This window comes from Paralichthys olivaceus, chromosome 11 (genome assembly GCF_024713975.1).
Source record: "Paralichthys olivaceus isolate ysfri-2021 chromosome 11, ASM2471397v2, whole genome shotgun sequence".
NCBI lineage: Eukaryota > Metazoa > Chordata > Actinopteri > Pleuronectiformes > Paralichthyidae > Paralichthys > Paralichthys olivaceus.
Window position 1 is genome coordinate 906,931 of NC_091103.1, and position 19,876 is coordinate 926,806.

Below are 19,876 nucleotides of genomic sequence, written 5' to 3' on the forward strand. Positions count from 1 at the left end.
TTCCTCTGCTGAAGGAGATAAGTTAGGAAGCATTGAAGCTCCTGTCCTTTTCATCCTGACAATTCAAACGGCTCTTATAATGCTGAAACATTCTCACCGACTTTAATCTGGATTATTACATGAGTGACTTCAGTGGGTTTTAATATTTCACAGAAGCCGTTTGTGGACGTGATGAACTGATGAACGATCACCCTGTGTTCAGCGTTAGATTCCCTCCTCGCTCGTTGCCGTGAATGCGACACATTGTCTCGGCAGAACGTCCAGCAGCTTATGTCATTTCCTGTTAAACATTTTTGAAATACGATGCTCACATAACTGTCCTACAGCAGCAGGCCTCGTTTACAAACACGGACACGAAGTCACTGTCACATGTGCTACATGTCTGAAGTCTGAACTGTGTGAATAGTCAATAATTAATATTAATACAGTCACCTGTTTTAATATTAAATATTAATCTACATGCACTGTTATGGATGACAGTGTTTATGGGTTGATAAGCAGGGCCGCATTCCATTTCAAACCCAGCTGTCCTCCTCCAGGTCCTGTACTGGGACACATGGGGACGCACTCAGATCATGTGACCGTTACACTCCAGGAGTAAATGAAACTAAACACGTGAGTGGAATAAACATGTTGTACAGGTGGATCTGAGAGAGGAGGGGAACAGGGACCCAGCGGAGGAGGCGTGTCTGAGACAGAAATGGGACGCAGGTGTGTGGGGCTGGGAGGGGGCGGGGCCTGGGAGCTACCTGCAGCAGGTAGCTCGTGTTACTGCTCGTCACTCACTGTTCCTCCTCCTGCTCCTGCTCGTTTCTTCTCCTGCTCTCTCTTTATTTTTACACCTCAGCTATGATCAGCTGATCGAACTCACCTGAGACACCGGAAGTGGTCGATGTGTCGATGCCTCTCCAACATCCGGGACTTTTTCCTGTGCTTCCCTTGTGTTTGTTCTCTTCCTGGATGATGAGCTCCTCCACCTGCACGTCAGTATCTCATCACGCACGCGCTCACGCACCTCCACCATACTGTTTACCTGCAGTCTGACTTCCGGCTTGTGTGTCCGTGTTGTGTGTTGTTTTGAAGTGCACATGGGAGTTAATGTGAGTGTGTGTGTGTGACGGTGATGGTTTACACCGTGTGCACGTCAGGAACCGGTTTGTGTGTTTGTGTGTGTGGTTTTACTCATGTTGTGGGGACCTGCAGCTGTTTACTGAATAACACTTAGGTGTGTGTGTGTGTGTGTGAGTGTGAGTGTGTGTGTGTGTGTGTGTGTGAGTGAGTACGTGTGAGAGAGAGAGGGGGGGGGGGGGCAGTCATTCATAGATACACAGGCCTGTCAGTGTATCCGGTGTCCTCTGTGCCCTCAGGATACAGAGGCTGGCTTTACAGGTGTGTGTGTGTGTGTGTGTGTGTGTGTGTGTGTGTGTGTGTGTGTGTGTGTGTGTGTGATCTGTCTCCATGGTTACGGTGACAGGTATCCAGCAGGTATCCGTTGCAGTTAAAAGTAAAGTTTGTCTCTTTCTATGATTTGTAAAACTCAAGAGTTAGGGACGATATTCACACGGACACTTCCTCTGACCTCTGACCTCCTTCATAACAACACATTGTGATGTTAAAGTTGTTCATAGTATATTACATCACATTCAATCAATTATTTTAATCGTTTAGCTCACAAATCACAGTTTCTTCTGTTCTTACCTCTCAACACAAGTGTCCTGTTTACATGTTTCAGAGTCTGATTATGACTCAGCCGCTTTAAAATGAGCGAAACTGTGGCTTTTACCATTTTGATTGTTTTCTTTCAAATTAAATCTCGTGTAGACGCAGGTCACGTGTCATCACGTGTCAGGTGCTAACTGTCGTATGTCCACGTCACAACAGGACGTTATGATATGATGAAGACGTAACAAACTCTGATTAGTGTTTGTTCTGAGTCTGATCTTATTCAGGTCTCATCACACAGACACGGTGACAAAGACTGTTGGTGTCACTGGTTGTTGTGATGGATCAGTTGAACTGCAGGAAACGTGTAATAATATTCGTGTTTTGGCAGCAGACTGATCCTCTGCTGATCCTCCGCCACGCCTGAGCTGAAGAAACGGCGAACAGCGTGCGTTCACATGTCTGTCAGCTCGTGGTCTCTGGTGGAGCCTTAAAGTAACAACGTTAACAATGAGCAGTGTGATGAAAGTCAAGAGTGATACAAGTTGTTGATCGGAGCAAATCTCAGTGATCAACAACTCCGCTAGATGCAACGTGACGACTAAACACCTGATGGTCGCTAAGCGGGCAGTATTTACCATCATGCATTGCACACTGCTGAATGAAAGAAACAGACGACAGGAGAGAGAGAACAAAACAAAACCTCCGATGTGGCTCAATAGAAGCAACAACAAGCAAAGAAACCCAACTGAATATTTTCTATTTATTCACATGAGGAATTAAACTAATATGAACCATCTGACGTTGATGTGACACGTTTTCATTTTGTGACGACAACGATAAACCATCAGCAGCAGTGTCCGACTGTATGACGTCTTTATTTAATATTTCTGTTTGTAACGAGTGTGTTTGTGGATGAGCTCAGCTGTGTGGAACGTCCGTGTCTCACTGAAACCTGAACGCGTCACTGAGCTCAAATCACCTGCGGCTTTTACACTGAAACTGTGTCAGGTGTCATATCAGTGTGTTGCAGCTTCACGCAGCCTCAGATAGCCTCACACAGCCTCACGCAACTTCACACAGCTTCACACAGCTTCACGCAACTTCACACAGCTTCACACAGCTTCACACAGCTTCACGCAACTTCGCACAGCTTCACACAGCTTCACGCAGCTTCACGCAGCTTCACGCAGCCTCACGCAACTTCACACAGCTTCACGCAGCTTCACGCAGCCTCACGCAGCTTCACGCAGCTTCACACAGCTTCACACAGCTTCACACAGCTTCACGCAGCTTCACGCAACTTCACGCAGCCTCACGCAGCCTCACGCAGCCTCACGCAGCCACCGCCTCACGCAGTCTGTTGTGTTTAACGGGACCTGTCACGCAGCAGTAGAGGGCAGTGTGAGTCTGTTCACACCTGGACCGATGGTGACAATGAACTATTATTATCTTGAACATCACGTTTCAGTTGACATTCTTCAAACTAGGTCAGTGTCTGTTGTAAACCTGCGGGTTTATAATCAGCTGTTTGTTTGTTAACGTGACAGAACCCTGGAGCAAAAGACAGAATGAGAAGAAACTCAATGTTCCAACAATGAAGTTGTAATTTTAAGACTTTGATTCAAGTCACCACTTGTTTGCTGTTTTCTGTTTCCCAGCAGATTTGTCTCAGGTATCAGGGTCATGGTGAAGACAACAGACAAGTCAGATTTGGAGAATTACTGTGAAATGTCACAGTTGTGATATTTTGACCATCCACAGTTTCACTTCACAAGATGCTGCACATTCCTCATTTTAACCCAGGAGACAGATCTTCTCATATTCAACATGTAACGTGACACGTAGACTAAAATCATCACTTAATTCTTATAATTTCATGAGTTCACTCTATAACCACTTTATTCTCAAACTCTAAGACGTTTCTTCAATGTGGCCCTGATACTCTGACACAGGACGCTGAGATGAATCTGCTGGATAAAAAACAGAAAGTGACGGATGAGTAGAAACTCAGCACTCAGAGATGATGAGAAGGTTTCTGGGTGTTAATGTGTTGCTGAGGCTGCAGGGCTTCATTATGAATCAGACCCCCCCAAACAAACACACACACACACACACCACCACACAAACACACACACACACACACACACCACCACACAAACACACACACACACACACACACCACCACCACACCCCCTGGAGGCGACACACTGCCATGACTCACAGCTAGCTAACATCTGTAGGCTAATGTCCCCTCTGACGCCCATAACAACACATAATGTTATCACACCATTAAACAGCCTGCTTCCTTCAGCTTGTGGCTGCTGCTACCAGCAGCACATCCACACACTCTGTCTTCCTGCCTCCACTGCAGGGCCAGGCCGAGCCAAACTGAGCAGGCCAAGCCAAACTGAGCCAAACTGAGCTAAAGAAGAACATGTCTCAAAAATCTTAGTTTGAAATAAACAAAGCCTCAGAACTGTATGCCACCTGATCACATTTTATTGTGTTGTAGAAAAAACCCTCTTGTACCCTCCTGATCCTCCTGTACCCTCCTGTACCCTCCTGTACCCTCCTGATCCTCCTGTACCCTCTTGTACCCTCCTGACCCTCTTGTACCCTCCTGTATCTTCCTGTACCTTCCTGTACCCTCTTGTACCCTCCTGACCCTCTTGTACCCTCCTGATCCTCCTGACCCTCTTGTACCCTCTTTCACCCTCCTGACCCTCTTGTACCCTCTTTCACCCTCCTGATCCTCCTGACCCTCCTGTACCCTCTTTCACCCTCCTGACCCTCTTGTACCCTCCTGATCTTCCTGTATCCTCCTGATCCTCCTGACCCTCCTGTATCTTCCTGTACCCTCCTGTACCCTCTTGTACCCTCCTGTACCCTCTTGTACCCTCTTGTACCCTCCTGTACCCTCCTGTAACCCTGTGCTGCCACAGTTAGAATGGATGACTGGGTCTTTTTTAATGGAGCATAACGTTGGTTGCCTCGCTGAAGAGCCAAAGAATGCTAACGCAGTGCTAAGCTGCCGCTCCGCAGGGTCAAGTCGGGCTGAGCCTTCGGTTTAGTCCAGTTTCTAGTTCACTGTACAACAGAGCAGAACAGAAGCTGAGCCCGACCAGACGATCCTGTTCTCATGACCCAGGTCGGCTTCTTAGAAAACAGGTTTCCTGTGTAAAACTGAGCCAGGTTCATTAATGGATCCAGAACAGTGTTTCTGTCTCTGGCTCCTCGGCTGTTGGGTCTAAATTAAAATCAGAGATCTGGTTTTGTGTCTCAGCTGCTGCACGTTTCCCTTCAGGTCTGTTTGTTTCACAGAAAAGAAAAACTGATTAAAGTGATATTTCTCCTCAGTGAAACATATAATTCTTTTCTCCTTTTCGGTGCTTTTACCAACATCTTTCATCTTTATTTGTTCCTGAGTGAATTCACCCTCAGCGACTTCACACAGGAAAAATACGTCCCTTTAAAAGTCACTTAAAAAACATTGTTTAATAAAAACACTGAACGATGTTCAGACACTGACACGACAGGAAGTAATGATCTTACATCCATTCATAATAAACAGAATTTATTCATGCTCTCATTTGATTTGTCGTGTAAGGAACAAGTCTCAGAGCCACGTTGGAGATTTAAAGTCGTAATATTATTATTTTCATTCTTATTTATCAGTTTCATTATGTTTCCTGTTCCCTAACATCCATATTTGATCTGTGTGAAGTTACTGAGGATTCAAACTGAGTCTTTACTGCCTCATACTCACAGTTTGAAACACTAGGTGGCGTAATGAGCCACGTTCCACCCAACATGTTATTAAATGTGAAATTTAAACAGCATTAATGTATTTCATCAAATAAAAGCTTATGATTCAGTTTAAGTGCAGGATCTCGTGACGTCACTTCCAGTTCAGCTCGTTTAACATTCAAATCTCCGGAGACACATTTACATATCTGGGTCATGAGATTAAGATCCGCACTGTAAAAAAAAAAAAAGAGCGGCTCCTCTGACACGTTTAGAAAATTCAAACTCCCGTCGTGCCTGAAACCAAATGATGTTTGATAAATCCCTGTTTACGCTGTTGGAGTCATTTAAACACCTGAAGTGTGTGTTTGGTATTTTAAGGACACAGTTTGAGAAGCGACATCTCGTTGTGTCTTTCCAGTTAAACAGCTGGATTCAAACCCCCCCCCCCCCCCCCGCAGGGTAAATGTAATTATGATGGTTTAGAAGGTGACGAAGGTTTATCCTCTTCTCTCGAAAACAAACTTAGTTCTTAACAGTTTTATACGTTTTTTAAGTCGATGCATCCTGGCCTCATTCATTGTTTGAAGTGAGATGATGAGTTTTCGTTTAGTTGTTCTGATGACGGACTCGGTCGGTTTGTCTCCGTCCTGTTAGAGGAATCATCTCTCTCTGAGGTTTCTCTTGTTTCTACTGTTAATAAAGTTTCTTTGGTAGTTTTACTCTTGTTGAGGGTGAAGAACAGACGTGAGGAGCCTTGTGATCTAAATCAGAACATTTTAAAGTTCCTTCTCAGTCGAACCAAGAAGATCAGATCAATGACTCACAGAAAACAAACGTCCTGGACAAAGAGTACGTTTAGATTTTGACCTTTTTTAAAGGATTTGTTTGTAAAAGTGAAAATAGATTTTACACCCGATCGATATAATTCATGTGAGTATTTTCTCTCTCCTCCCTCACGTCAATCTTACTTTTGGGATGATTTGTAAACCATCCTCCTTCCACATATTCTCACTGTCTCCTTTTGCGTCCCTCCACAGTTTTAGTGGAAATCAGGTGTCTCTCTTTCTCCCGCACGTTACTATCGCTCTGTCCGTCTCTCTCTCTCTGAGGAGGACAGAAAGGCCTTTTGTTCCCTGCTTGCCTCCTTTTGTCCACAGAAGACAATAGAGTGACTCTGGGGGCAGGGAGGAGGAGGAGGAGGAGGAGGAGGAGGAGGAGGAGGACAAAAGGAAGAAAATAAGTTGTGTGGACAAAGACAGACAAAAGGTGGAGGAGAAGAGAGTTTCATTAAGAATTCTGTAAGAACTCAGCAGGAAATGAAATATTTTCTTAAATGAATATTATTCATTATGTAAACATGTGTATGATGCAGATGTTAAAAGTGTGTGTGTGTGTGTGTGTGTGTGTGGAGCAGAGGGAATGATTAACTTTGTCTCAGACGCTTTTTTAATCAGTCTTGGCTCTAATAGTCTTAACTTCCTCTCACCTTTATCACCTCCTCAGCAGAATATCACTTTCACTCTAAAGCAGCCGCTCTAATCGGAGTCATCCGTCTCTTTAGCTTGACGATGAAACTTCAGGGTTTGATGCATTTCACCGCTGCGCTCCAGCGTTTCCAAAACTGCACTCACTGACCCTCCGTGATTTTCTCTACACACACACACAGACACACACAGACACACACACAGACACGCACATATGCTGAGGTCACAGCCACATTAACATGTTCGTACCTCTGTTGCGCTACAGGTGCGATCTTTCTTTCGGACGCCTCAGGCACCTGTACGTCACCAGCTCAAGTAGACGACCAGACTGTTTTAAAATCTGTCACCACTCTCATTTGTTGTGATTGTGTTTCAATTGTGTGTATTTTGCGGTTGTGTTGTCACTTTTGCATTCATGTTGTCCGGTAATGTGCATGTGTGACACGTCTCAGGCCTAATTACACAACGCTGCTTCCAAAAGAAGCTCCGCCCCTCGTCCCACTGCTGTTTCACCGTTGGTTTGGTGTCTCAGGCCGAAGACTTCATATAAACGAGTCAAAGTCGAGTCCTCGGAGTCTTCACTTCTTAATCTCCTTCCTCAGCTCAGTATCACTACCAGGTCCAACAAAGCCTTTTTAAAATCTTAATAACCCGACTCCTCTTCCTCTTCTCTCCTCAGTTTAAAGTGATGAAGGTGAAATCCTCCTCGTCTCAGCAGGGACGGGTCTTAATACTGGAGATGAGCTGCTTCCCCTGGTTCCCTCACGCTGATCTGTCTCACTTCCTCCTGCAGCCTGAACAGCCACGTTAAAAAAAATCAAGAGAATTTCAGCGACGAGGATAAATAATTGGAAACGATTTATTCAAAGTAGCTTCAAAAATCAGGACACGACGGAAAACTATTTCTGACCTTAAATGTTGTAAAGAGAAAAAGCAGCTTCAGATGTTTGAGATAAAGGTTCTGAAACTAGATTATCTTTTAATTTGTTCAATTGAACTCAAACTATGCCGGAGGATGTGATAAGGACGACGCTGCCCTCGACTTCCAGTTACCTTGAAACTCCTCTCATCATCTCCTGACGGTCGACAAGACTGAAAAAAGAACGAATAAAAAGACGAACGATTCTCCCAACAAACAAAATGAAGCCAAAATATCTCGGATATGGCTGAAACACCAAATCGAATGACAGAAACCATCTCTGACATGTCCAAGTCTGCTAACATGGAGGAGGGTTTACCACAGCCACCAGGGGGCGAGTCAGATCATTTTTGGGAGCTGTCATGTCGTTCATCTTTGTTTACAGTTCATGCCTCAGAATCATAATTTGGCCACTAGAGGGCGTCTTTAACAATACCCCTGGAACGAGACGCTCTGGTCTGCGGAGGACACACCCTTATTGCTGTTGCCGAGCAACAGAGCTGCAGTTGGATGTAAAGTTTATGAACATGTTCTCCGTTAGCTGACACCTTAACTTCAAATTGTAGTCATTGGTCTTTTTGGTCTCGTCACTTGTCGCCACCATGATCTCTGTCAGAGGCCCAGATGTTGTGTGTCCCTGTTGTGTTGTGACGGTGTCTGAAGGAAAGTGAAGCTGCAGGACGTCGTCACAACATTAAACTCTATGAGAATATTAAACTTGATCGATCGATTGATAAGTTATTTTTTCGAAATGTAACCCCACCCCCGCTTCATGAAACTCTTTAATTTCCTCCAGTGACCTCTGACCTCTGACCTCACTGGAGATTCAGCTCAGCACCGATGCTGTTTTCTTGACGATCAGATTCAGAGTCGAGAGCGAAAACTGTGTGTGTGTGTGTGTGTGTGTGTGTGTGTGTGAGAGTTTGTGAGTGAGTGTGTGTGAGTGTGTGTGTGAGAGAGTGTGAGTGAGAGAGAGTGTGTGTGTGTGTGTGAGAGTTTGTGAGTGAGTGTGTGTGAGTGTGTGTGTGAGAGAGTGTGTGAGTGAGTGTGTGTGTGTGTGAGTGAAAGTGTGAGAGAGTGTGTGAGTGAGTGTGTGCTGCAGCTGGTGACTCATCAACAGATAAAGATGCTCTCTCTCTCTCTCCCTCTCTTTCTCTCTCTCTCTCTCTCTCCGGTAAATCTACATAATGAGGCTCCATTCAGACTTGCAGCTCACTGAAACGTGTGTGTGTGTGTGTGTGTGTGTGAGTGAGAGTGTGTGTGTGTGTGTCCATCCACATGTTGAACAGATGTTCACCTGTGTCTTTATCTCCGTCTCTCTGTCCGTCCATACGTTCTGTACGTGAGTGATGTAACGTGTTGTTGGGCAGAACAGGAAGTGTGTGTTTGTGCTTCAGAGAATCACAGTTTCTTCAGAACTGCAACAAAAAAAAGGAGAAAGAAGAGAAAAGTTTAGTGACAGAAATGAGAGACTTCAAGTTTGAGTTGAACTTATCGTCTGCACGCCGTCTCTCCACAGGTCGAGTTGACGTGATGTCAGGAGACCTGGAGTCAGATCGCCACGGTGACGACATGGAGCCGTCTCTGAATCTGTCCGAGTTTCTCTTCACCTCGTCCCTGCTGGAGACGAGTTTGGGCGACGCACAGGAAGTGGCCGATGGCCGGAGTCGAGACGCAGACGTGCAGAGCTGTGGACGGTGAAGAAAATGTTCAACAACACAAAATCCATTCTGATCGAGTTTCTTACAGTCGACCTGTCAACAACGTCAGCTGTCTTCTTTAAAACGACGCTCTGTGATGAAAACGCTGTTTGGATGTTTAAAAGAGCGAAAACAAGACATTACGTTTGTCATGAAATAAATTCTTATTCTTATAAATGTATAATTTCCATGTTTCCAGTTTTATATCTTCTGTCGTTGACTCTGTTTTCAGGTTGGAGAGGAGGTGGATCCTCTGGCACGAGTTCATGAAGGAACACGCCCACCTGGACGCTTGGCTGCGATTGGCTGAACAGGCCGTCACTTCCCCAAACTTCGCCCCCGTCACCTACTCCGCCGCCAAAGAAGATCTGAGGACGTTTGAGGTGAAACGTTTGTAACAAGTCATCTTAAAGACTAAAAAAATGTCCTCAACTTTGAGCGTTTCCACGTCACAGCTCTTCTTCTTCTCGCGTGCAGAGGCTGCGGTGCGAGGCCGGATCTCAGCTCGTCCAGTTGGACAGTCTGACCCACAGGAATCGAACGCTGACTCGACTGTTCAAGGGCGCCATGCGGGCTCGGCTGCTGGCGTCGGCGAGGGAGTGTGGACAACGATGGGACGATGTGAACGCCAAACTGGAGACTGTCACAGCACGGCTGAAGGTCAGAGTCCCTCCAGATGTTTCCTCTGAAATGTCCTTAATAACATCTGTACCGTGTTTTTGAATCAGGCATAAGGATGCTCTCTCACTCTCTCTCTCTCTCTCTCGCTCGTTCGCTTTCGCTCTCTCAGCTCTTCATCTCAGAGTGGGAGGGGTTTGAGACAGAGAGGGAGGAGCTTGCTCTGTGGTTGGCCAACCTAGACGTCCGTCTGACTGTGGTCGATCATCTGAAAGGAAACACCTGTGAGAAGCTGAGACGGCTGCAGGTAGAGAGAGAGAGAGAGAGAGAGAGAGAGAGAGAGAGAGAGAGAGAGAGCGAGAGAGAGAGAGAGAGAGTTCTTACCTTTTGCATATTTACCTTTCTTTTAATCTGCATGTGTGTGTGTGTGTGTGTGTGTGTGTGGTCACAGTCCTTCCAGCAGTGTGTGTGTGAGAACTCGGGCCGTGTGAACGCCCTCCTGCAGCGCGGCGAGGTGTTGATCCAACGCAGCGAGCCGACCGACGCTCAGCAAATAGAGAGACGCCTGCTGGAGTTACTGCGCCACTGCAGCCACGTCTACAACAACATCGCACGGACACACACACGACTGCTTAGCATGAGACTGGTACACACACACACACACACACACACACACACACACACACTGTGAACATAATTTGTTCAATTGAAGGAAAAATAAAAACTAAGTTTTAATTTAATCCAAAAACAATTAATCAGGAAATAACTGATTAATCAACATTCAGAATTTTCCTCCTCGTCCTCCTCATCCTCCTCTTCGTCCTCCTTGTCCTCCTCCTGCTCCTTGTCCTCCTCATCCTCCTCCTGCTCCTTGTCCTCCTCCTCCTCCTCCTCCTCTTCGTCCTCCTCCTCCTCCTCCTCCTCCTCCTCCTGCTCCTCCTGCAGGTATTTGAGGACGAATGGATTCTGGCCACAGACTCAGGTTGTCCTTCAGAGTCTCTGTTAGAGGACGAGGGAGCTCCTGATAACTCTCACCTGGACGCTCCTGTGGTTTCAAACCATCCTAAAGGTAAAAGACACGTCAGAAATTTTAATTCAATCATAAATCTGTCAATCAAGAATCAAATCAAATCTTCCTTCTCTTCTCCAGTCATCGGCCAATCAGCTAACCCCACCCTGACCTTCCCTTCAGACCCGCCCTCCCCCGTTCACCACCCTCCTCCTCCTCCCTCTCCTAACCATGAGCACCTGGGGCTGGAGTGGGACCCTTCCGTTGATATCGGACGCTCTGTTTCCTGTGACGACCGCGACTCGTCGTACTTCAGTGTCAGCACAGGTAGAGGTGGTTAGTCTCTGACGTCGGGAGGAGACGTTCGACTGTCTACGTTTAGCTGCTGTTTTACTGTCACATGTCCACATCACATGTCCACATCACATGTCCACGTCATACATCGTTTATCCACCGTCACCTTCTTAGTTTAGTTTACGTGTGTGTGTGTGTGTGTGTGTGTGTGTGTGTGTGTGTGTGTGTGTGTGTGTGTGTGTGTGTGTGTGTGTGTGTGTGTGTTCTGCAGGAGATGTCCTGAAGAGGTGGAGCTTCTTCAGTTCGCGCAGCTGTCAGTCTGACATCAGCAATGACATCACAAACCAGGAAGAAGACTTGGTGAACACACACACACATGCACACACACACACACAGACACACACACACACACACACACACACACACACACACACACACACACACACACACACACACCCACACACACCCACACACACACACACACATTAGAATGAAAAGTAGTAAGTAAAAGAAGTGAACTCCTCTGTTGTCTGTGCAGCGTCTGGGACGGCTGGACCACACCCACCCCGCTGTCTTCTCGCCAGCAGCGACCCAGGAGGAGGAGCCACGGCTGAGCGACGACCAGTGGGCGACCTCGACGCCCGATGAACGGAACAACGATCCAGTCAGCTTTGATGGCGGGCGAGTGAGGGCGTGGCTGGGAGTTCAGAGCCCCACCCCTCCAGAGAGAAGGACTTCCTGTTCCAAAGCTGTGCAGACTGACGAGGTGAGGGTCAGTGAACGCACCTTTCATGAGGTTTTCATTCAACGATAGAAACACATTTTGCTTCCCTGTGTTTGTGTCTCCATGTTTCTTCTTCAGCAGGCGCTTGTTCAAATTATTTGTAAAACTCAAACCCTGCCGCTCAAACTCAACTCGGCCCGCTTGAGCTCCAGCTCTTCTCACACACACTGAATGAAGAGCTGACCTTGTGGGGACCAACTTTCTTTTTTAATGGAAGAATATAAATAATTAAAAAAAGTCTGACGAGCGGAGCATCAGGTTCAGAGTCGTCGTAACTAAATTAATTTGATCTTGACTCTGAAACAGCTCCTTGTTGCTTAAATACTTAATTTCCCATCATGCACATAAGGAATGTGACTTTAACAATTTAACAACACAATTAGATTTTTATTCGCTGCACTAATGACATGAATCTGTGACTTCACCGTCAGTGAACGCTAATGATGTCAACCGTCTTCCTCCGTCATCTGCTTAAGCTGAATATATTTATCATATTAACAGGCTCATGATTCAACAGGAACAGTCATTGGATGAAATGAACTTTAAACATTCATGTTCTCCTCAGCAGCCGACAGCGCCACCATCAGGTCAACGCTTTGAAACACAACTACACATCTGCACGTTTGCATTATTACAGATAACGTTTTCCATAAAATGTGATCACGTCCTCACGACAGAATCAGGAGTTACAATAACCACTGAAGTCAAATATGGATCATTTGGATCCTACGACTGTGTTTACGTGAGTTTCTACACATTTCTTGTCACATGACATCCTTCCAGCCAATCATGTTTGGAGGGTGACACGGAATCAGAGGCGGAGCTTGAACTTTTCCTGATAACGCTATAGCATATTTACGTGTTTTTCACGTGGTGAGCTCGGTGGGTGGAGTCAAACTAAACGTTGGCTCACACTTGAGTAAAGATGGATTTCTGACTCTTCTCCGAGTTTCTCTCTGGATTAGATTCATCGGTCTTCACTTCCTCTCTCTCGTTACCGGAGAGATTGTCTGTTTGTTCTCTGTTTATTCTCGTCCTCCCTCCATCTCGTCCGCTGCCACCGAATGAATCCATAAAGTCTTGATTTGTGTCGAGCTCTGGCTGCACTTTAACTGTCGCCATAAAAACAGGAGTGAAACACGAAGCCCACTTCCTCCTCTCCTCTCTTGTTTCCCTCTCCTCTCTTCTTTCCCCTGTCCTGTCTTCTATCTCCTCTCTTCTCTTCTCCCCCTCTTTCTTTTCTTCCCCCTCTCCTCTTCTTTCCCGTCCTCTCTTCTTCCTCTTCTCTTCTTCCTCCTCTCCTCTTCTTGCTCCTCTCCTCTCTTCTCCCCCTCTCTTCTCTTCTTCCCCCTCTTCTCTTCTTCCTCCTCTCCTCTCTTCTTCCTCACTCCATCTTTCCTCTGTGTCACTGACATCAAGTTCAGATAACGTACAGGAAGTGGAGATGAAGAGAAGTTGGGATAAGAATTGTTCAAGGTCGAGTCTGACGTCACGTTGATGAGAACCTTCATCACGTGATTGAAGCTGTTTGTTGCTGTGGAACGTCACATCACATTCTGCAGCTGAAGCAAGATGAAGATTTGAGAACAGATTTTATAAACGTAGATCAGAAACGACTGAATATCGATTTCAAACGTTAATAAAAAAAACGTCTTTCAGTTTGAATGAACCATTCATCAGTTTTTGCTAAAAGTAAATTCTTCGACAGAGACAAAGTCTCTAGCATGGTTTCAATAATGATAATAATAATAATAGGATCTTAATCTTAATTATTAAGATCTTAATCTTAATAATGAGTTATTAAACTACAAATAAATTAATCAATTCATCATTAAGTCAAAAATCATTGAAAACAACTTCACACAGTTTTTCAGGTTATTAAGATCCAGAGCTGGTCATCAGGTTTTAATATGAGCATCATGTTATTAGCTTAACGAGGTGAGTGAACTACAATAGTTAATGAGTCAATGAGAAGTCATTAAGAAGTCGTGTAACTGATGCTAAACTCTCAACTGATTCATTCTGAAGGCTGAGGGTCAACTAACGGCTCTCTGTTGTTCAGGCTGAAGAAGAATCGTCCTGTTGTGAAGAAGCTGAGCAGAACTCCTCCAAACAAAGGTGAGAAACACTCAGACACAAGCGATGACGGACGAGGAGACATTTGAAATCAGAGAAGAGTCGTGAAGAGAAAAACCAAGAAGGTCCGGTTCGAAGTCGGATGAAAGATTCCAGAATAGTTTTTATTTAAAGTGGTGTTAAATATCATCTGTATCTAGAGAAGTCGTTTATTTAATCTGGTCCAGCATCAAAATCCCTTCGAACAAAGTCCGAATTTTAGAAATAGTGAAGAGTCGACACCTTCAGAGGAAACGAGGGATTCATTTCCCCAGGAACCGAATGACAACATTACTTTTAACTGTTTCTGAAAACAAATTCTACAAATCGACGAGGTGATTTTTATTCAGGTCTCTACTCGTTTATTCGACTTTTCTTTCTGTCTCTGTGCTGCTCCTTCTCTCACTGGTTGTCCTGCAGGTGGTAAATGGTGTTTCTGTTTTGTTGTCACGTAAAGAATCAGGATCAACAGCCACGAACATCCAGTTCAATCTGGTTTTCTGTCCTGCTTCCTGAGCAACGTCCACATTTAGGACGGAACTGTTCAAAACCTTCAGATCCCTGAATCCTCACAGCTGCTAACACGCTCACCTCCTCCTTCTCCTCCTTCTCCTCCTTCTCCTCCTCCTCCTCCACAGAGTGACGTCCAGCGGTGCCTCCTCCTCCCCGACCCTCCTCTTCCTCCTCCTGGCTGCAGCTCTGGCCCTGCTGGCCTGTCTCACCTGGGTCGTCCAGGATTCGCCGTGCCACCGTAGCGACAGGATGCGCCGCAGCTTCCACGTGGCGCTGAGATACGTCAACGGGCCGCCACCCACCTGAACACCGCCCACAGCCTGAGAGCAGAACGACCTGAAACGACAGAAACCAGATTTACAAACATTTACTTAATGTCTACTCCATGTCCCATCTGCTAACATGGAGGAGGTGGAGTTCATGAGGCTGTTGGCTTCTTTTCTTCATGTCGTCCATGTCTCGAGCGAATACTTAAAACTAAACTCTTTTCGAAGTTTATTTGCCTCCACGTCCGAATGTTGAATATTTCTGTTGAACTGCTTCGTCACATCACACTCGTATTTATAATTCATTAAAAATATTTCGTACCAAGTTTTATATTCAGTTCTCTAAATTACTCACAGAGAAAATATTGAAGTTTATGTTTATGTTTTGTCCTGAACCAAAAAAATCAAACACATCCAACATCACAGCTCCGCCTTTTCTAAATCATCCGTCCACTTCCTGTTATTATCGTGTGTGTGTGTGTGTGTGTGTGTGTGTGTGTGTGTGTGTGTGTGTGTGTGTGTGTGTGTGTGTGTGTGTGTGTGTGTGTGTGTGTGTGTGTGTGTGTGTGTGAACTTTATATTGTCGTGTTAAATAAGTTGCTGGTTGTTGAGTTATTTTTTTCCTGGATTTGATAAAAGGAAGATTAGAACTGATCTATGTCATTTAATTCTACGTTTCCATCAACGTTCCATCGCTCCGACCTGAAGCAGGAAAAGAAAAATGTTTTGTGCCAGTTTCTGAACGACTCTCGTCCACAGTGAAGTTGTTAAATAAACGGGTCAACGCTCTGGATCGATGACGGAATCATTAACTCGCTGCATCTCGAACTTTGTGTTTGGTTTAAGCCACGTGAGGATTCCAGCTGTTTCCTGTGTTAACCCGCTGACTCTTCCGTCATCAGATTCTCTCGGGACGATGATGAAGATGTTTGTTTCAAAGCTTCAACATTTTGACAAATCATCAGCTGCCATTTCTTCTTTTTTTAGTTGGAAGTTATTTTCTTGATTTATAATTCAAACCCACAAATCAACTGCAAATGTTTGTTTTTCTACATATGTCTGAAGAGAAATAATAAAATAAATGGAACTTTTTGAATGTGACAGAATTTATTTCTCACTTCCCTGAGTAGACTCATCGACAGATAATAACTCGTCATCGTCTCATTTGTTTTACAAAAGCATTTTTTATTTTCTGCACAACTTTGAATCTGTTTTATTTATTTTCCTTGAGCTCCACTAGAATTTAATATTTGTCTCCTTTGAGTCAAATCATCACATTTCACTCCAGATATGTAGAATTAAACATTTAAAAAGTGTCATGTCATTATGTCATGAATGTTTTATAGTTTTTTAGTTTACAGCAGATTTCACTTCTGCATCTCGTGCTGCGCTCACGTGTCTGTAGAACGCCGAGTCACTGCGATCAGTGACACTGCTAATACACTTGAAGAGGGATTAACAGTGCAAGCTGTGTGTGTGTGTGTGTGTGTGTGTGTGTGTGTGTGTTTAACATTAGAAGTTTTCAATTGTTAAACGTGTAAATACAAACAGCTGCACAAACACTTGATTTAAGTAAAACTTTCAAGTTTGATTTTAAATCAGGAACTGACAGAATCAGTGTGTTTTTAAATGTGAACTTGAATTAAAATCTACGTTTAAACATAAGATGTGATTTTTTTCAGGTTGATAAATGTTCTGTGTCGCAGCGACAATAAAAAAACAGACTTTAGTAAAAGTAATAAATAAGTAAACATTAACAGAAGGAAATATAGAAATATGAATAAAGATAATATCCAGTGTGACAGGACGGATCATTAGCTGTTGAATTTAAATAATATTACATGTGTGACGTGTGTTAACATGTGAGTTCACAGTGTGTTGTTCTCAGTGTCAGCAGGTGTGTGTGTGTGTGTGTGGTGGTGGTGGGGGGGGGTATTACACATGTGGGCACTTTTCACACAACAGGCGTCGACTTGCTTCAAGATAAAAAGCAAAGAAAAATGTGACAAAAGCACATTAGAAGGTTCGACGATCAAAACTGAGAAAATGAACGATTGTTGTCATGAAGAGAATAATAATATAATAATACAACAGTTAAATTCTTTTAACCTCACGAACAGAGAGGATTCTAGAAGATGAGCAGACTCCAGCTCATGTGTCGCAGAGATCCACAGAGGGACCGTAACGACTGAAGGCAACATAAGCTGATTTAGAATTTATTCTGGGTTTAGTGAGGAGACGTTTGCTCGATGATCTAATCGCTCTATTCATAGATTTCATAGAGGAGCCAGAACGACAGCGACGTGCTTAGGTTTGACTTAATAAAGCCAGAGTTTGTTTAACAGCTGCTTCGTCGGTCCAGTAAAAAGTTCATCATCAGTAATCGAGGCCACAGGAAATGAAACGAGCAGCTCGGACAGGAAGTTAGAGACTGGAACTAAAACGGACAAAATATTAAATCAGCAGGAAAAGATTCAACGTGAGGAAGAGGAGGGTCAATGTTAGTGTGTAAGAAATGAACTGAGTGTGTGAGTGAGTGTAAGTGAGTGTGTCTGTGAGTGTGTGTAAGTGTGAGTGAGTGTGTGTGAGAAACTAACAGGAAGCACTTGGACAGAACATTTGAACTTAAAGCTGTAAATCTAACATGTGACACATGTGAAACGTGAACACACGTGTGTAAAGTTCTTCTTGGAAATATTTGTTTTTTATTCAAATATATTTTAAAGTTTTCATGAATTTTAAAAATCACCAGCAACAAAAAAAAAAAACACCGAGCAACTGAACCGAGCAAGTGAAACATCCAGTGAACGTATTCATCTTCTTTAATCTTAAAAACTTTCAGGAGTTAAATTCATGTTGTTTTGTCGGAGCTGCATTTTTCCTCGTTTACAGAAACCTCGTTATCTGTTCTCACGCTTCCTGTTTGTGTGGCTCCGCCTCTATCTGCTGGATTCCACTTTGAAATCTGTGCATTGTTTCATATGGATGTTGTGTGTGTGTGTGTGTGTGTGTGTGTGTGGGGGGGGGGGGGTCACCAGGCGGATGAATGGAAGCGATTGTTTCCCACAAACGAGAAAACGCCTCAAATTGAGTTAGAGGGCGAATCATTTCATGTTAGCTGAGGAATCTGAGAGTGGACTTTTAACCTCGTGCAGCACAGACGCAGAACTGGAAGTTTGGAATGAATCTTCTTCTGGTGGATTTGAGATCACAAGCTGACGAGGTCGTGAAGATGTCGACTCTGAACCTGACGTTCAGTTCACTGCTACTTCCTGTCTCTGTGTTTCCTGTCAACATGAAACACTTCCTCAACACAGAGTCGCTCATGAGAGAAGAAGAAACGTTTCAACAAACTGTGGAACGAACTCATGTCGACGTCAGAACCATGAGACGTTTCCTCTCTGAGACGTTTCCTCTCTGAGACGTTTCCTCTCTGAGACGTTTCCTCTCTGAGACGTTTCCTCACTGAGACGTTTCCTCTCTGAGACGTTTCCTCACTGAGACGTTTCCTCTCTGAGACGTTTCCTCACTGAGACGTTTCCTCTCTGAGACGTTTCCTCTCTGAGACGTTTCCTCTCTGAGACGTTTCCTCTCTGAGACGTTTCCTCACTGAGACGTTTCCTCTCTGAGACGTTTCCTCTCTGAGACGTTTCCTCACTGAGACGTTTCCTCTCTGAGACGTTTCCTCTCTGAGACGTTTCCTCACTGAGACGTTTCCTCTCTGAGACGTTTCCTCACTGAGACGTTTCCTCTCTGAGACGTTTCCTCTCTGAGACGTTTCCTCTCTGAGACGTTTCCTCTTCGAGACGTTTCCTCACTGAGACGTTTCCTCACTGAGACGTTTCCTCACTGAGACGTTTCCTCTCCGCACCTTCAGTCGCAGTACTCTACAGTACTACGGTACTACAGTACTCTACAATACTACACTACTACAGTACTACACTACTACAGTACTGTAGGAGGTAAAGACTGCAGCTGCTTCCTCTTCTTCTTCTTCTATGGTTTAATGTGTCTCTACGTCCTGTGATTGGTCCAAAGTGTCCAAAAGAGTTTTCAGTGTGAACCAGGTGGAAACTTCAGAAAACGAATAAACTCGCTTCATGATCTGAAACAACGAGAGCTGAGCGACTCTCCTCCAGACGCCAGTTAGCACGATGGCTCGGCTAACGTTAGCAGTTAGCAGACGGTGGGTGGAGGTGGTTCTCTGGTGACGGTGACACCAACACTCAGACCTGATCTGTGGATCAACAGAGACGAAGAGACAAACCACAGAGGACGGAGGAGACGCAGATTCCAGCTGCTGAGGAATCTCAGACATTTCTGTGACTGAAGAACGGAAACATCAGCTGCATCTGTTTCACACAAGAAGCACATTGACACGTCCGGCCCGCTCGCTGCTCAGACTGCGGCGTCTGGACACGAGAGCCGAACGTCTCGTTAAAGACTCGAGTTCATCACAATACAAAAATCACTTTCTGCGAACAGACGTGAAGAAGAGAATCAGCTCTGAACCGCATCATTGCATTGATTCAATTTAGATCCAGCAGCAGCCAGCGAGCGTTCCGCGTCGGCTGCCGGGGTTAATCAGGTTTAAAGCGTACACAGAGGTTAGAGTGAAATATTAAGTGAACTGATGTCAGATAGAAACATGCTTCTGATTTAACTGAGATGTAACTGAGTTATTCTGTTCGGTGGTACGAGCACACAGGTTGTCTTCTGTGGTTCCATCTCTGCTGCTACCAGAGTGCACGGGTTAAATGAG

At 44.8% G+C, this 19,876-nt stretch overlaps 1 protein-coding gene and 1 long non-coding RNA gene across 5 annotated transcripts in view; one reads left to right on the plus strand and one right to left on the minus strand.

Moving 5' to 3' along the window:
* The first annotated feature begins 733 nt into the window (after nucleotides 1-733).
* On the plus strand, nucleotides 734-16,206 carry LOC109641584 (nesprin-2). Of its 4 annotated transcripts, none has more exons than XM_069534868.1 (12): nucleotides 734-983; nucleotides 9,335-9,512; nucleotides 9,748-9,898; nucleotides 9,993-10,175; nucleotides 10,306-10,440; nucleotides 10,585-10,779; nucleotides 11,079-11,202; nucleotides 11,284-11,469; nucleotides 11,708-11,796; nucleotides 11,975-12,202; nucleotides 14,283-14,338; nucleotides 14,974-16,206. In XM_069534868.1, exons 2-12 carry the CDS (start codon nucleotides 9,349-9,351, stop codon nucleotides 15,152-15,154), a joined length of 1,692 nt encoding a protein of 563 aa, XP_069390969.1. In that variant the 5' UTR covers nucleotides 734-983; nucleotides 9,335-9,348; the 3' UTR covers nucleotides 15,155-16,206. The 4 variants fall into 4 exon arrangements, with proteins under 4 accessions (XP_069390969.1, XP_069390972.1, XP_069390970.1 ...); XM_069534869.1 differs by having other exon boundaries at nucleotides 781-983; nucleotides 11,326-11,469; XM_069534871.1 differs by lacking the exon at nucleotides 10,585-10,779 and having other exon boundaries at nucleotides 778-983.
* Nucleotides 14,442-19,876, minus strand: part of LOC138412097 (uncharacterized) — a 30,534-nt gene continuing 25,099 nt past the window's right edge. The window contains exon 4 of the long non-coding RNA XR_011244601.1: nucleotides 14,442-15,184. This is a non-coding gene — a long non-coding RNA (uncharacterized lncRNA). The remainder of the gene's footprint in view (nucleotides 15,185-19,876) is intronic.

Bases quoted from the DNA above. Each gene is read 5' to 3' on its own strand.
- LOC109641584 (XM_069534868.1), top strand. From the start codon at position 9,349: ATGTCAGGAGACCTGGAGTCAGATCGCCACGGTGACGACATGGAGCCG. The intron at 11,203-11,283 runs GTAAAAGACACG...TCTCTTCTCCAG, and splicing joins GGTTTCAAACCATCCTAAAG to TCATCGGCCAATCAGCTAAC. The intron at 11,470-11,707 runs GTAGAGGTGGTT...TGTGTTCTGCAG, and splicing joins GTACTTCAGTGTCAGCACAG to GAGATGTCCTGAAGAGGTGG.